The sequence below is a fragment of the Amphiura filiformis genome, chromosome 14 (genome assembly GCF_039555335.1).
Source record: "Amphiura filiformis chromosome 14, Afil_fr2py, whole genome shotgun sequence".
Lineage (NCBI taxonomy): Eukaryota > Metazoa > Echinodermata > Ophiuroidea > Amphilepidida > Amphiuridae > Amphiura > Amphiura filiformis.
In genome coordinates this window covers 16,982,698-16,999,260 of record NC_092641.1, presented here as the reverse complement: position 1 = coordinate 16,999,260, position 16,563 = coordinate 16,982,698, and the positions used below count along the sequence as shown (strand labels likewise).

Sequence of the window (16,563 nt, the reverse complement as noted above, 5' to 3'; positions counted from 1 at the left end):
CATGAATTCTCCGTTACAAATACATCGACATGGAATGTCAAATTTCAGGCTAGTAATGAGAAAAATATAATCTATTGTGTGATACCAAAAACTCATCAACAATGAAAAAATCGGGGAATGATGTTGTCGATCGAGTTACAGACCTTTAAGGATTGTTAAAATAATGATTTCAACCAATTTTAAAAAAGCCCAAAGATCGCATCTCTTTCAAACAATGGTTCATAAATTAACAGTTACGTAGGAGTGAGAGTTTACTCACAAATTGGAAAATGATCATGAAGTGGCTTGAAAATATAAATCTGTTTTATAAATTTTAAGATGACGAGAACCGATCAGAGCAAATGTTAGAAAAATGCTAGTAGTGTATTTTGTGGTGTTTTAAGGGGGTACTACACCCTTGTGGTAAATTTGTGACTATTTTTGCATTTTTCTCAAAAAATAATAACACTCTGGTAAAAAAAAGTTATGTACCGTATATTATGCAAGGAATCCAATTACTACACTGAAATTTCAGTGACTCAAGACAAGCGGTTCAGTATATATGATAGGAAATAAGGTACATCCTAGCGGTACCTTATTTCTAAGGCTGGCATTTTCGGTCGGGTAAACGGGTACCCGCCCGAGATAACATTACCCGGGTAGGAAATACCCTCCCGGTACCCAAATTAAAAAAAAAAAAAAAAAAAATTTTTTTTTTAAAGTTTTTTTTTTTTTTCGGTTTTGTAGTGTCCCTGGACCTAGACCTAAATGCTAGGATCATTCATGGTTGACCTAAAAAAAAAAAAAAAAAAAAAAAATTCAAGATATTTTGTTATTTTTAATATGAAAATTGATAATTTGTATTCATGTCATAGTCTATTAATGATTTCAAAATGCATTCAAATTCAATACATTTTGAAATCATTAATAGACTATGACATGAATACAAATTATCAATTTTCATATTAAAAATAACAAAATATCTTGAATTTTTTTTAATTTTTTTTTTTAGGTCAACCATGAATGATCCTGGCATTTAGGTCTAGGTCCAGAGACACTACAAAACCGAAAAAATAAAAAAAATAGATTTGATTCATTTTTCTTGCGGGTTGATGCATTTATATTTGCTTGCATTTCCAACAATTTTAGTGATAATTTTGTTCTAAAGATAGCAAAAATCACAGGATTTTTTTCTTGTGTATATTTTGCATTTTATTATGACTTGTTGGGAGACTGGAGTGAAATTGTACAAATAATGCATACATGTGTACTGATATGTTGAATGTTGATGCATCTAATGCACAAGCCCTTCAGCAACATTTCAGTACATTTTTGCTATTTTTGGGCACCCACACATGTGTAGGGCTTATGTTATCATCCAAATGGTCTGTTGCCTGGTTGTTTGTTGGGGTGTCCGTCCGTCTGGTCCGGGCGGAAGCAAAATGCTTGAAAAGTTCAACAATGTACATTTAATATGTTTATCCGTGTCGTAACAACAATGATATTGAAAGAGTAGATGAGTTTAAATATCTAGGTGTGAAATTTGATAGCAAGCTGTCTTGGTCAGCTCATGTCGATAATGTTAGTAAAACTATTTCCAAAAGAACTGGCATAATAAAACGTATAAAATATTTCCTTCCATACAAAACCACTGTAATGTTATCCAATGCTCTTGTTATTCCCCACTTTGATTATGGAAGCATGGTCTGGTCAAATTTTAGTGTAGAGTACCATAATAGGCTTCAGGTACTTCATAATAATTTAGCTAGAATAATTCTCTCAGCAGATATAAGGACACCAACTAATGATTTAATGAATACATTGCAGTGGGTTAAACTTGATCAAAGATGGCATAATACTCTATTAATGACTGTTTTCAAATGTTTTTAGAATGAATATCCATCATACTTATCTTCTCAATTTGATTTTGTTCATAACCATAATCATATTTAACTAGAAATCATACTTCTAATACATTGATTGTACCAAAATTTAAATCAAATTCAGGTCAACGTACTTTTCATGTCAGGGCAGCCTATGCATGGAATTCTTTGCCACCGACAGTAAGAGCTCAGATGGAAAATATGACTTTAGGCCAATTTCAATCAAAAATTAAAGAAATTTAGGCCTGTCTCCATCTATATTTTATTCATTTACTTGCTTGATTTTTGTATATAAATATAATTTTTGTATTTCTGTATTTTGAATCATGGTATTTATAATTATCTTGTAGTTGATGATACCATTACACTTATTTGTAATATATTGTAAATACATTGTAAATACTGTATGATACTTTGTAAATATTGTGTATCGTAATATATTTTGTTGCTATATAACATTTATCAATGAGGGCCTGCTTGAAAAGCAGTGCTTGTCACTGAAGCAGTATAACCCTCAATAAAGAAAGAATAAATAATAATAATAATAATAATTAATCCACTCTGCAGCGTAAACACAATAAACGATCAACTTCATTATTATGTCTTCAGAATCTTGCATCCTATACTTTGTACATAACCTGGCTGTCTGATAAATTTGTGTATCGGCTGTCCGATAAATTTGTGTATCGGTTAAACCTCTTCATAGAGTGCATAGTTCATATACAAAAGTCACCATGTATGTCTCTTTTGGTGTGATTTTTTTGCCATACTATGACCCAAAATTACATTTTTGACCCAAAATTACATTTTTGACCCAAAATCACATTTTTGACCCAAAATCACATTTTTGACCAAAAACACATTTTTGACCAAAAATCAAAGTTTGTTATGTAATGACTTTGTCTCGCATGATATTTGAAAACTGTAGCTCAACCAATAAATTCAGGTATCATGCTCAATCCGTCCAATTTTATATCAAACTTGGTATGGTGATAGTATATGGTGGCCTGATGTGCTGTATAGTTTGTTATGTAATGACTTCAATATTATTTATATTAGACAATAATAATTGCGCGCTATCTATTTTGAGGTCATTGCGGGAAATCGGAGGGGTTTGTTTTGGGCCGAGATAATTTTCCGAGGCCCAACACAAACCCAACAATTTCACACAATGACTGTAAAACAAATGGTGCAAAGTTATTATTGTCATTCATTACTGCAAATTTACAAATTTGTTTCATAAAAATAACACATTTTTTTTGCTTTTATGATTAAATGTATCTTCCCTTCACTGTTTTAATTCACATTTAATAGGCCTACTGTGATTACGTGTGTTTGTGTGCGTGTTAAGAAACAATACGCAAATGCGGCTCAATTTTGTGCGACATTGGAACAATTACGCATTTTGCGGTCAATTGTGAGATATTAATGACCTCCTTTGCATTTGTGTTCTTACAGATAACAAAATATGATTGGATCGCAGGCATCACATATGAAATGTAATTACAGACCTTCATTATTATACACCTTTGTGCGGTGGCCGCGTAATTCTAGTTTTATTTTAAAACATGTGTATATAGGTTATTTTTTCAAACCTTATGTTTTGCTATATTTTTGGATAATGTTGGACACAAACATATATGTCACAACTTTACAGTACATGTAATCAGCTAAATTTGTTGTGTCTTGTCAACAGTCATAAAAGTCATTCAGTCATGTATTTAGGACATCAAGTCCATACAGTTTAAAAAGGGCCAAAATTGCCAGTGGTTTCTCTTGACTTACCTCATTATTTTACCTAAATTGGACAGAAACATTTCCTGACAGTTATTACGATTAGCGCCTACATCTTATTTTCTGTACGGTACAGAATAAAATTTTCAATGTATTTTTATAGTTAAAAAGAACCCAGCAAAGCATGCAAAATTTAGTTTGTTTGTATTGTAAGCGATCAATGTTTCAACAATACACAGCACAGCTTGCAGCTTTATAGAAAATTTTTCAAGACAGTGTTATTTTTGCGCATGTTTAAATTTTTTGATTGTCTTCTTTGTTATAATGTTATTTGAAAAGCTTCATCTGTGGATTGCAAGTACATTGCTACCACCTTGACAAAATATGGGTATTAGTCACAATAGTGATTTCCAATGTTGGTTTGTACATTGTAGTTGTGAAATTAAAAGTTTTTTTGTACAATGTATGTGTGCCTTGTTTAGAAATTGTCTATTTATAGCTCAGTCATTGTCAAAGGTAAACGACCTTGACCTTGAAGAAAGGTTGATGCCCTTTAAAAGTTACAAAAATGACTTGTTATATTAAATGGCGTCTAAAAACTGGCTTCCAATTAATAATGACCGATTCTGACTCCACATCGCAGCACGATGCGATGGTATAAATTTTTTTTTAATCTGAGCCAGTTTTTTACGAGCTCGGCGGTGAAAATTCCAATCACGCGGTGGAAATTTCGGTCCCCGATGGAGTTGGATTTTGTTCAACTTTATGTATCATCGTGCTGCGATATCGCAGCCGTGAACCCTTGTGATTGGCTGCTGGAAAATGAAGGTAGGCAGAATGACCATAAAAGGAGATGCAGACCCCACATGCTTTTAAAACATTGCAGCATCGCATGATGAAATTAAAATGTACATTTTAATTTCGCAAGAGGTATGTCTACTTCCTATTCCATGTGCGACACCCAGGTGTACATGATATTGAAAAGTGTGGACTCTCCCTTCGAGTCTAAACGTCTTTTGGAGGAAACTCAAAATTGACAAGTTTGCTTGGCCCATTAGGCTGATGAAAGTAGATTTTGAGTTTCCTGTCACCCACCCTCACTTCATTTTACTGATGACCCTCACTTGAATTCATTATTGTGATTTTCCAAAAGTAATAATAAAAACTGGTTATATTTAAAAAAAACACCACCCAATGAATATCCACACATTTTTAAAACATTTTGCTACCAACCTTCTACCCTCTTTATAGTATATTTTTAAAAACATCCATCTTTTAGTGAGTGAGCGGTATAGATAACAACATAATAATGATCAAATTGAATATACTTTACGCCCAATATTTATTGGTCTCTTTATGAGTTTTAAAATATTGGACTGGACTACGTCTCGTCCAATATTTTAAAAACTCATAGCTCGACCAATAAATATGGGCTCAGTTGATCCAATTTGAAAACACTTATTTGGTCACATTTAATGAAAGTCAACAAAATAATGAAAAAATAATTAACTTCACTTGTTTTCAAAATTTGTGTGATGTGGAAACTCTTGATCGATTGTCAGTAGCCTTACGCATAACATGATGACTTGTTGCATTTAAGATTTAATCTACACACCCCAATAGCATACACACATGCAAAACCACCCGACTTTGTATACAATATGTAGCTTTTGCCCTGTTTTGTTAAACGTCAATGTGAATACCATACAAATGTAGCCCTAATGAAACCGAGCTTCTTACGCTTGTGGTTATGCTATCCATAACACAACAAACACTGACTGCATGTACTTATGCATGTGGGTTATATTTAGACCATTTTCTATTATAGTTTGCATACTATTAGTATTAAATATAATATTCATACAATCACTGCTTATGCGTTGTCAGGTTTTACAGAAGTACGTAGACTTTATTGTTGTAAAATCCAGTTTAATTTTTGATTTACACTTTCTGTCTGCAGATTGTTAAAGACTTGGGAGCTGTGCAGCACTTGTGATTTTTGTTAAGTTTGGAAAGCACAAATAATTTACATGTAAAGCACAAAATAACTTGAAAGTTAAAAGCACAAACTATTGTAGATTGGCTCATAGACATCCATGTACACAATCCCTGGATTTCCAGGGACCCTTTATGGATCTAGTCTCTCACACAGACTACATGTAGACAGACAGTATCGATATGGATGAAAGCAGAATAATTTGGATTTAGTAGTCTGTGTAAAATCTTTGAAATAATATGTAGCTGGGTGGTTTTTGGATCCGACAAGGAACAATTTAAGTGTCAATTTGATTTGATTTGATCTAAATTTAGTATGATTCAGTACCCAACAATTGAATTGCAAAACATTTAGAGGACATACACAGACTGTAGAATCAATGAATATAAATGAATACTAGTACATTGTATATAATATGATTCTTTATGTATTTTATACACATACATAAAAAAAATTTATTAAATTTCTCCCGGGGAGGACAGTTTATATTTCGAGTTGGAAATAAAAAATGCATAGAAAGGGTAGTTTTCAAATCACAATACTGCAAGACCTAAAAAAAAATTGGTTTTACCCATTTATGGCAACAAAAAAAAGACCCCCCATAAAAAATAATAAACCAAATTTCAGGAACAAATTTTTATTGGTATTTCACCAAATTGCAAAATATTTAAGATTTTGGTGTTTTTTGGCAAAAAATAAATCAGGCCGGACAGACCGACACTCAGGGTTTACTTTAACGCACAAAACACACGTATTTACACGTTCAGGCACTTTATGGACCCCTTCAAATCCAAAGTCCAACGCAGCGTACAAAATTTTGAAAACGCATACGCTCGAATATTGCAGGATTTGAAAAGAAAAACGCCTGACAACAAAAAGCTTCATGGACCGTTCAAACTTTTACACAGTAATAGTGCCAAAATGGTCCACCAAACCGCTTCAATTAGGTCTTCATTTTGCAAAATTTTCCAAGTTATGAGGGGTGAACATCCCCTTCGTAGTTGATGAACAAATGGTCACTTTCCCTTTCTCCGAAGGACGGAGAACTTTCATGATTCATTTGCCCAATTCTAAATGAACCATGGGGAGAGCGGAAGTCTTAATTTAATCTACAGAGGTTGCCAATTAATTTCAGACATATTTTCCCCAAGTCAATATCCCAGCAAATCTCCACCGCCGGGGATCGAACCCGGGACCTCATGCACTAAAGGCAAGTACCCTAATGGCGTGGCCTAATGGTTCGGGCCTAGGCCGCCTAATGGTTACAGAAAACTTGCCAATATAGGGAAAACTTGCCGTCCACGAAAGCCTCCATGGACTGCTTATTTTACCAATTTTCGGTCCACGAAAGACTCTGTGGACTGATCATTTCACAAATTTTTGGCTTTTTTAAACTAAAATTTTACACATTAATAGTGCCAAAATGGTCCACAAAAGTGACAGTTTTTGTAGATTTTTCTCGGTCGAGAAGGGCAAAACAAATCTTTTTTTTAGGCCTAATCAATGTTTGGACTGGACATTGTGTACATGTATGATTCAACTCTGATGTGATGCGGGTCCTGTTTATTCAGAGGATTTTTCCAGCTTATCCTCTTTGATTTTAAAAATGTAACAGTTCTATGAAATTGCTAACAAAAATAACATTTTGTAATGGATATTATGTTGCCATCTGCATTGAATGAAAACCAATGATATGTAATTGAAAAAAGTGATTATGCACATTAAGTTTCCAATTTCAGTGGGATACAGGGTGTATCAAAATAAAGTAAACAGTTTGAAAAATGCCAATAGATTAAAAAGTATGAAGTATTTAGCCAAAAATAAAATAAATAAATGTAGATATTTATATATAGCACTTTACATTTAAAAATGCTCTAGTTGATAGCTGATTCAATTGTCCTCCCACAACTGTAAAATCATTGGCATGACCATTAACCCTAAATCAACCAGAGGCAGGGTTCGCAGGTTTTTGCCGCAGGTGGAAAAAACCACGGTTTTAACCGTGTTTTTTTCCACTTGGCAAAAACAGTTTTTGCCGGCAAAAATGGCAAAAACTAAAAACTGATAAATGTTGCACTTTTTTCATCTCAAAACAAATTATTTTAAGTCACAAAAATCATCTCCTAGATTTAATACAGCAAGATTTGGTAATTATAAGTAACATTTTAAGCAATTAAATGTATGGATTTTCATTGCTCACTAGGGTACTTGGCATGCTTAGTGCATAAGTGTCATATCAAATTCAAAATGTTTTCATTTTAAAGACTTGATAAGATAAAAAATATGTTTTAAATGATTACTGTTACTGTTTATGAGCTTCCTGTGTTACTTTTTAATACTTGACTGACTATATGTGAGTTTTTGCCATTTTTTGCCATTTTTGCCGGTTTAAACCAGGCAAAAACTGGCAAAAACAGGTTTTTGAATGACGTCATGTGAATTTTTTGTGATGTCCCTCTACCCTAACAAGCCTAATATTGGTTTTAGTTATTTGCATCGTACCAACAAACATGTTTTAAAAGTGTATTTTGTCTTACTGTAGTATGGCCAGAATCTTGCATCGCAGGCCTAGAATTAATGCTAGAATGGATTGTTTAATGGTTGATTACTGCTAATAATCACTTTTCTTTTTATATTTTGCAAATCAACAGAAAACTTTTTACATTTCAGAAAGACATTTTACACAGTTTTTCACTATTTTGTGGCATTTACAAATTTCTGTGAGCAAACCCTGAATGTCCGTGAATTTTTCAGTTTTTCCGTATCACAGAGAAATCGTGTGGCTTTACATAATAGTTTGGACTTGTTATGGTGCCCCGGGCTGTTATGAAGGTTTTTGTCATGTCGTCCGTCCAATTTACCTGTTGATGAACAGCCATTTTGTTTGATTTTGCTCAATAAACGGCAAGTTACCGCTTCGATCTGTTTCTACAGAAAATCTACCCGCTTCGTTAACGGCAAAAATCTATTCCAACAAGGTTTCCGTTGGCGTTGAAAAGGCGTTGCAAAAAGGCGTTGGAGACTGTTTCCACAGGAATGGTTAACGGTTCCATACGGTATTTAGCTTACGTAGAAACACGCTCTTAGTCATATACCCAGGAAATCGCTGGCTGTACCAGCGAAACCCTGTGGGTACAGACCGGTGACCTTGTGCGTGGCATGCAAAAGGTCAGGGGAGGGGGGGTTGAATCCCAGGGGGTGCCAAATGACTTTTTTGTTCATCTCCTCTCCTTTTTCGTTTGTTCTTTCCCATGCGATCATGCAATAGCAAAAAAAAATGTGGGTTTGGTGAGGGTTAATTAACATGTTTTTCCTATAGGCTTCCTTAACTCTAACCGAACTAAAACTCAATGGATGAAAACACTGTGCATGCATGGATTCTAATGCGATGATGTAATCAGCCTAAGTCATATACCCATGAGCTCCCATGGAATCACTGGCCGGGCCAGTGAAACCCCTGTATCTTGTGCGTGGCATGCGAGGGGTTGGAGGGTCAAATCCCGGGGGTGCCAAGTGACAACTTTATTCATCTTCTCTCCTGTTTTTGTTTTTTTTTCCTTCCCAAAAAAACATGGGTTCAATTAGGGTTAAATTTGGAGCTTAAAGGTAGGAGTTACATGATCTTTAAACGACACTTGATTTAAGCCTGCATCTACCCAAATCCACAGGGCAAGCCACATGTACATTTATACGTACTGTGCGATGACTGGTGATAGATTCTCTAGCAATGGGCATCAATTGGTCATTGATTATAGCTAAAGAGATGGTCTTGATGAATCTGTATTCATTGTTTTTGTTCACGCCAGTGAACATTAAACCCATTTGAACCCACATCTCATATGCACAGTTTATCCCTTACAATAGCTATTCAAGACACATGGTATGTAGCATACCAAATCTATGGTAAAGAGGCTAGGAAATAATTCCTAATATCTCATACCCTCGTTTGTATGCCTTTATCTAATCCTGCTCCCCATGACAAGGACAATTTAGCACATTTAATCTTCAGAGAGACTGCTCAGAGTAGGGAATTTTTAGCCTTTTTATTAAACATGTTTACAATTGGCTTATAGCAATCACATGCTGACAATACATATAACTGATTGGTTAAAGCAGGTCACCATGGTCAGTATAATTAGCTATAATTTTATTTATTTAGTGATAAGGCATAGAAACCTGCAATAGGCGATTTACTTCAGAATATAACTACAGCGCACAAAATTAAGTCCATTCTCTATAGTTAATTGAACACTGGTTAATTGATTGTTTATTGACTCTTGTAATAACCAAGCAATGTGTGTATATCCAATGACCCTGTCCAATGTTATATTTTCTGTTACAAAATAATAATTGGTGTTCATAAAAGCTCATATGCTGACAAAAACTAGCAAGACCATGTAGTGTAATGTGTTTACTTTAGTGATAATAGAAAACTATTCAACAAAATAATTTGAGATGTATACCAATTAAACATGCAGTGTTCCTGAAACACATTAGGCGATTTGCTTCCAAATAAAATTTCCTTTTAAAAGGAATGGGGTGTCGAATGGGAAATAGCATCTGATGGGCTGATACAGTGGACATTTTGATGTAAGTTTGTTTCCTGTAGGTGGCTTAAAAACCTAATTTATGCAAAATGAGGTTTTTTGACAATTATTTTCCAGAGTCAAGATGCAAGTACTTATCATTTATGCCTCAAATCACTTATTTATTGTTAAATCAGTGCAGAGTAGGTTAGTATCTGTGGGTATGGTTAGTATAATAATATTGTAAGTTAGACCAAAGTAGAATACTATACACCAGATCTGTGAACTTTGTCTTTTTAAAGACAAATTCTTGTTAAGGTTTTACTTTGAAAAATATCTGGGAATATAGAACATAATGAGATGCTACTAGTATAGCTAAACATTATATGAACATCCAATCATGTACCAAGATTTACCAGGCTCACATGTTTGTAGTTTTTACCCAATCCATGTATTGCCTCATTTACATATGGCCACGCGTTTTGAACTCGCCACCCACAAATGGTGGTGTTGTTACGCTTTTCCAAATCGAGACTCGTTCAAATTGTTATATCTCTGCTTAAACAAAAGGTATTGAAGTGTGTTTGGTGTCATTTTGTAGCTATATAAGTGCCCTAACAGACCTCCAAAGGAGAATTGTTTATCAGCTAAGATAGTGGAGTTAGATTTGTTTGAGTTCAGAATGACCGAGGTGGTGGATGAGGCGGTGGCGGATGAGGCGGTGGCGGTATGTGCAAAGTCTATGGGAAATAAAGATTTTGTGTGTGTGTGCGTTGAATCAACTGATCATATCTTTGCATCCATATGGGCTACAGACATGGTTAAGAGCTCTTTTGAAAGATTATTAATTCTGCTAATTGTTTTTAATCATTTTTAACTCTTTATGATTGGTTTAGTCTATAAAATGCAAACTTTTATGTACAAAACTACCCGCTTTTCATATTAAACACTGTAGTAAGCAATGCGGATGTCTTCAAAATTTAAAAGTTGCTGTAAATTTTTAATTACTTATTCTATCATAGTCAAAGTTTACATTTTCTGAGAGGAAATTTGATGAGGAATCTAAATATGGACTTACTTTTTTTGTATGGGTTAGGGGTAAATGTTTCAGTTCAAAATATGTTGAATTGTAAAAAAATTTGAACATATTTTGGGACACCCTGTATTCCAAGATTACCAAATAGCTGTGATTTTTTTTCTTCCAGAGTCAGTAGGCTCCCCCTAACCTCTAACCAAATCAATGTTGTTTACTTTCAGTTTATAACTGCAAGTTAGTAATAAGCAATGCATTAAATGACCCATTTTTATTTGGATTTTTTATTCCACCCTGTATAACTTCAAGGTCACCCTGTACAGTGAGTTGAAATGTGTATATTTAAATTGCTTTTGCCTTCAGCTTTCCAAAAATGTATACTTTTGCTAGTTTAGGGTTGATAGTTGTGGAGATATTCTAATTTGAAACTTGATTGGTGTAAAAATTCATAATATTTGTGATGTAACGCTAAGGGTGGCGAGTTCAAAACACGTGGCCATATTAACATCTTTTTTGCGCACTCAGAGAGGATATAGTATGTGATTTTAAGATAAACAGGTTGCTGCCGTTCCTATGTACGCATATCCTGGAACTTTGGTATGTAGTGGACATCAATAATGCAACACTGTTGGCCGGAATGAACGGCTGGCTGTAGTATTAGAGAGAGTCTTGAACAAGACTATAAAAACAACAAAAAGCACTGTTCTTCAATAGATTTGACCTGAGTCACATGTTACCTGATGTACTCTTTTACTGCTTGAGACTCGGACACTTCTAAGAAATAGAACCCAGAATAGAATCCCTATTACCTTTTAAAACTTCTTTTAAAAAAAAAATAATAGCGCATATTGGATTTGGTTTTCCCAAATTATGAATACAATGTATCATTTCATATTGCTGTATATATTATCTTTATGCACAAGGGTTTGGGCCAGTGTTCGAAATAAGCCCTATTGGAGTGCAATTTGCACCCCAAAATCCACCTGTTGCGATAGAACTTTATAAGTGTGGTGCAATATTGCGATACCCCATTGTACTGACTTTATGTGTTGTCTGATACTGCACTTCAAATTGCACTGTGTGATGTGTCAGATGAAATTGCACCACAACTTTCAAAATTGAAGTGCAAAAGTGCACCCAAGGTAAAATAATTAATTCAGAGACTGGTCTATTTCTATAAAGCAGATACCTTGTCCTTGTGTTTGCAGAATGAATGGATGTTGCCAGTTCTAATAATTATATGAAAGACAATAAATCAAAATTGTATTTATAGGCACTGCTATTAAGTTTTGGTAACACTGAAATGTACTCAAACACACTTAACCAATTATTCTAGGGAGAATACATCAGAATTACTGGTCTTGAGTTCTTTCAAGAATCTTCCCGAGAATCACTTCATGAATTTCCAGTGAAAATCTGCACCTGGTATAACATTTTGTCATTGTATTGTTTGTACAATTGACCTCTTTATGATTTATTTGCAATAACTTACATTTTTTTCTTTCTTTTTCTTCTCAGATATTCTCATGTAGGTCTTGCAGACTATATCACTAAAGTCGTGTCTACGCACCTTGCGTTGAAAGCAGCGAGATGAGTGACAGCCAATATTGGCCACATTCACGTCGCAAGAAGTGGTTTGGCCGCATTTTCAGCTGCGTATCGACTAACAGTGAGACAACATTCGAGATGGACCACATCAATTCAGAACCAGGAATGATCAGCGTTTTGTTGTTCACCCATGGGCGAACACTTCCGTATGCGCATCGGACCGGTTTAAAGTCAGAGGAGCTGTGCAAGTGGGCAGCCAAACAGTGCGGAATTCCGCGTCTGTTTTCAAGCTTATTCGGCCTTTACAACAAACGAAAAGACGTTTGGTATACGCCGGCGCGGGTTATAGACCCCGCCGACGATTTCTTCATATTTAGATTACGTTTTCACACCTCGATGGACCTCACAGCTTTGGAAGAGAAAGTCGTCACTTACATGTTCGAGCAATCTCGATACGACTTCCACCATGATAAAATGCAGGGACTTTCAACTGAAGAAGCCCTCGGTCTCATGGTTTTAGATCTGGTAAGATACGGCCGCGAGAAAAACATCCCGCTGCATCATGTATGCGAGACTATCAGGTTCAGGGATCACCTCCCAAAGTCTTTAGTAACAAATCTAACGGTTCTGGACCGAATGAAACTGAAAAGAAAAGTTCAGAAAAGTTTGGAGACTTTCCAGGAAGATAACCGAGAGGCGATCACCTTTAAAGTGATGTTTATGGTGTCGTTGATGGAGGAGAAGCGACGGTGGGGTGCCGAGGAGTTTGAGACGATCACTGGAGATAAGTATTTGGTCAGTGCGGCTAAAGGACTTCAGACATATTCCTTAGATACAAAGGTAATTAATGTTGTGAACTTGTTTGAGGTTGGATTGAAAAAAAAAATCTGCATGCAAGTACTTGTACTAGTACTTAACATGGTTACATTTTTAATATTTGAGTTTTGTAGACAAAAAACATGGACATTTTTAATGAACTCTTTTTAGAACTGTTTTTAAAATCTGCCAATCTAACAGGCCTGGAAAAAAACCAGAATCCAGAAAGCTCCATCCTGGGTAATTTCATCCATATATATTTTAAATAAAAACCAACACATCTTGATGAGTAAGAATGCAACAAAGCTACCCTTTTTAGGTGCCCAGTATAAAAAGCATGACCCTTTGCCGCCATCACCACTAACAACAACAACCCCATGTAACTAGAAAGTTAACCCCCTGGACACTACTGGTCATCTAACAGCATTCCTGATTGGTTGATAACTTGTAATGCTCATTTCAATTGCCAATTATAGCTAGGCTTAAAAACTATTTATGGTCAAACTTGCATTTGCATATGATCTTCTTAATACCTTGCTTGATTGGTTCAAAATTGGACACAATATTCATTTTGGCCAATCGGCAGGCAGTTCTCATGGGGTTGAACAAAGAGGAGTTGATATTCTTTCACCTGCTACTTAGGCAATAACAGAATAATTTATCAACTTGTTTTATACAGGTTGTAACAAAATAATTTATGCAATTTAGAAAATTAGTATTAGGCAAACATTACACTTATTGATTGTATTGAGTTTAAACTTGGTCGCCAAGGTAATTTTTTAAGGGAACTAGAATGAGCGTTTCGACAGCATTTTTTGTGGGACATGAGAGCACATCACACCTATCGAATTGCATTCTAAACACGAAGAATGTCTTTCTGATATCAAATAATTTTCATTTTATGAAATTCACGATATAATACAAATTTTATGACAAATTATTAAAATTTGATATTTTTCACATTTTGGAGATATAACAGTCCTAGAAGTAAATTTTATAAATTTAATGATATAGTCTAAAAGTGTTTGTAGCTGGGAGGAAAAGCCGACGATCAATTGAAAATTTTGACCTTTCATATTGAAGATATGGATGGGTTTTTTCCAAAAAAGACCTAATTTGTTTTGGTGTTTTGGGGAAAAAATCCATATCTTAAATACGAAAGGTCAAAATTTTCAATTGATCATCGGCTTTTCATCCCACCTACATACACTTCAAGAATAAATCATCAGATTTATAAAGTTTACTTTGAGTACTGTTAAATATCAAAAATATCAATTTTTAATGATTTGCCATAAAATGTGTATTACATTGCGAATTTCAAAATATCAAAATTATTTGATATCAGAAGGACAGTCTTCGTATTCAGAATGCAATTCGATATGTCTGATGTGCTCTAATGTCCCACAATAAATACTGTCCAAACGTTCATACCCCACCCCTTAAGCTACTACATTTATAAGCTTTGTTCAAATAAAATCAGGGGACGATATGGCGAATTGTGTAAAGTAGTCCTAAAATAGCTTGGGCCGCTTTCGTGTCTTTGTGTAGCAAAAGTGACTGAATTGAGTTGAATCATGAACCATCTGGTCGATGAGTAATTTTAAACAATGGGGCATTTGAAGCGGTATTTTAATTTATAAATTTGAAATAAATAACACATTTATTTGCTAAATGTTAATTGGAAGAAAAATAAGAGAACCTTTGTTTTTGTTTTGAGATCTTTGATGATTAGCTTGAAAGATCATTTTACACGATACAACTTGATATATGTACGAACATGGCAAAAAGTGGCCCAACTTAGATAATTAGATAAAATCGGGTATAGTGTTTGAACCGGAACTACATGTAGGAAAGACACCAAGTTAAATGTTTCTATTAGCCAAGATATTACTGATTGTATTGCATATCACATTTACGCCATGACCCCTTTAATTTTGTTCTGAAAAGCAAAAATGCAATTGCTAATTTACCATGAAAGTCGGTTTTACACGATGCAAACTTTATATGTGTGAAAATGTCAAAAGTGGCCCAACTCGTTTTTCAGGACGAGGTCGAATTAGTTTTAGTGTTTGTGCCGGAACTAATAAAGAATCCAACTAAAGTTTGCCTGTTAGCCCAGATGTTAACTGATTCCACAGCATATAACAATGTTAGTTTGTTACCATGATGTCTTTTATTTTTTCCAAAAAGCAAAATTTCAATTGTATATTTTGTATTGTTACAGGCTGTAAATTATGTGTACTTGTACACTTAAACCAAAATCATGACCCGTTCAATTGTCTACAATAAGATCGATGTTGTGCAACAGTAAGCTTCAACATGTTGCAATGACGAATTATAATTCATCCAACCAAGACCAAAAATAATTCACTTCAGAAAGAACATAATATAATTTTATATCTGGGGGTTGTTTTGATATTATGTGGAACGTTTAGTTATTAGTTTTGTTGTTTATGTGCCACTTGCTAGCTAGACTTCTCCTATCCCATCACCAGTCTGGTCCGTCCTGGTTTTCCGCGACCGCGGTTTTCACTAACCAATTCAACGTGGGATGCGGCTGAAGGTCACCAGCGTTCATTGCAAGTCAGAGTTGGGTCAAAGGGCGATCGCGGAAAGTAGTGACCAGTCGTAAATCAGACGAAACCGTGGAAACGAAGCATGATTTTAATACAAGGTCGATCGAATTGAAATTTTATCATGAGAAGTTGCTTGTGTGTGAAAACAGCACGGCCGGCCGCGATCATTCACACTACTTGGCCATTTAGGCTAGTCCAGATCACTGTCCTAGTAACATGTGTACCATATAATTAAAACCCTTTTATATCTGGAATCCTTGATGGGCTATTTCAGTTGAAAGCTGTACACCCCCTATATGTAAGACTTAACCTTAGTCTTGCACACAGGGAGTATGAATTTCAAATGGGATTACCTGAATGAGCAGCTCAATTTGAAATCTACACCCCTTGTGTGGGAGAAATTTAAGGTTATGTCTTCCATAGGGTTGTATGGATTCAACTGGATTAGCCTTATGATGTAATTGAACTTTGT

At 34.9% G+C, this 16,563-nt stretch overlaps 1 protein-coding gene across 1 annotated transcript in view; it reads left to right on the top strand.

Moving 5' to 3' along the window:
• LOC140169782 (tyrosine-protein kinase JAK2-like) overlaps nt 1–16,563 on the top strand; it is a 90,529-nt gene that overhangs the window by 10,843 nt on the left and 63,123 nt on the right. The window contains exon 2 of the mRNA XM_072193087.1: nt 12,670–13,539. Coding sequence (XP_072049188.1) covers nt 12,742–13,539 — 798 coding nt within the window. The 5' untranslated portion in view covers nt 12,670–12,741. The remainder of the gene's footprint in view (nt 1–12,669; nt 13,540–16,563) is intronic.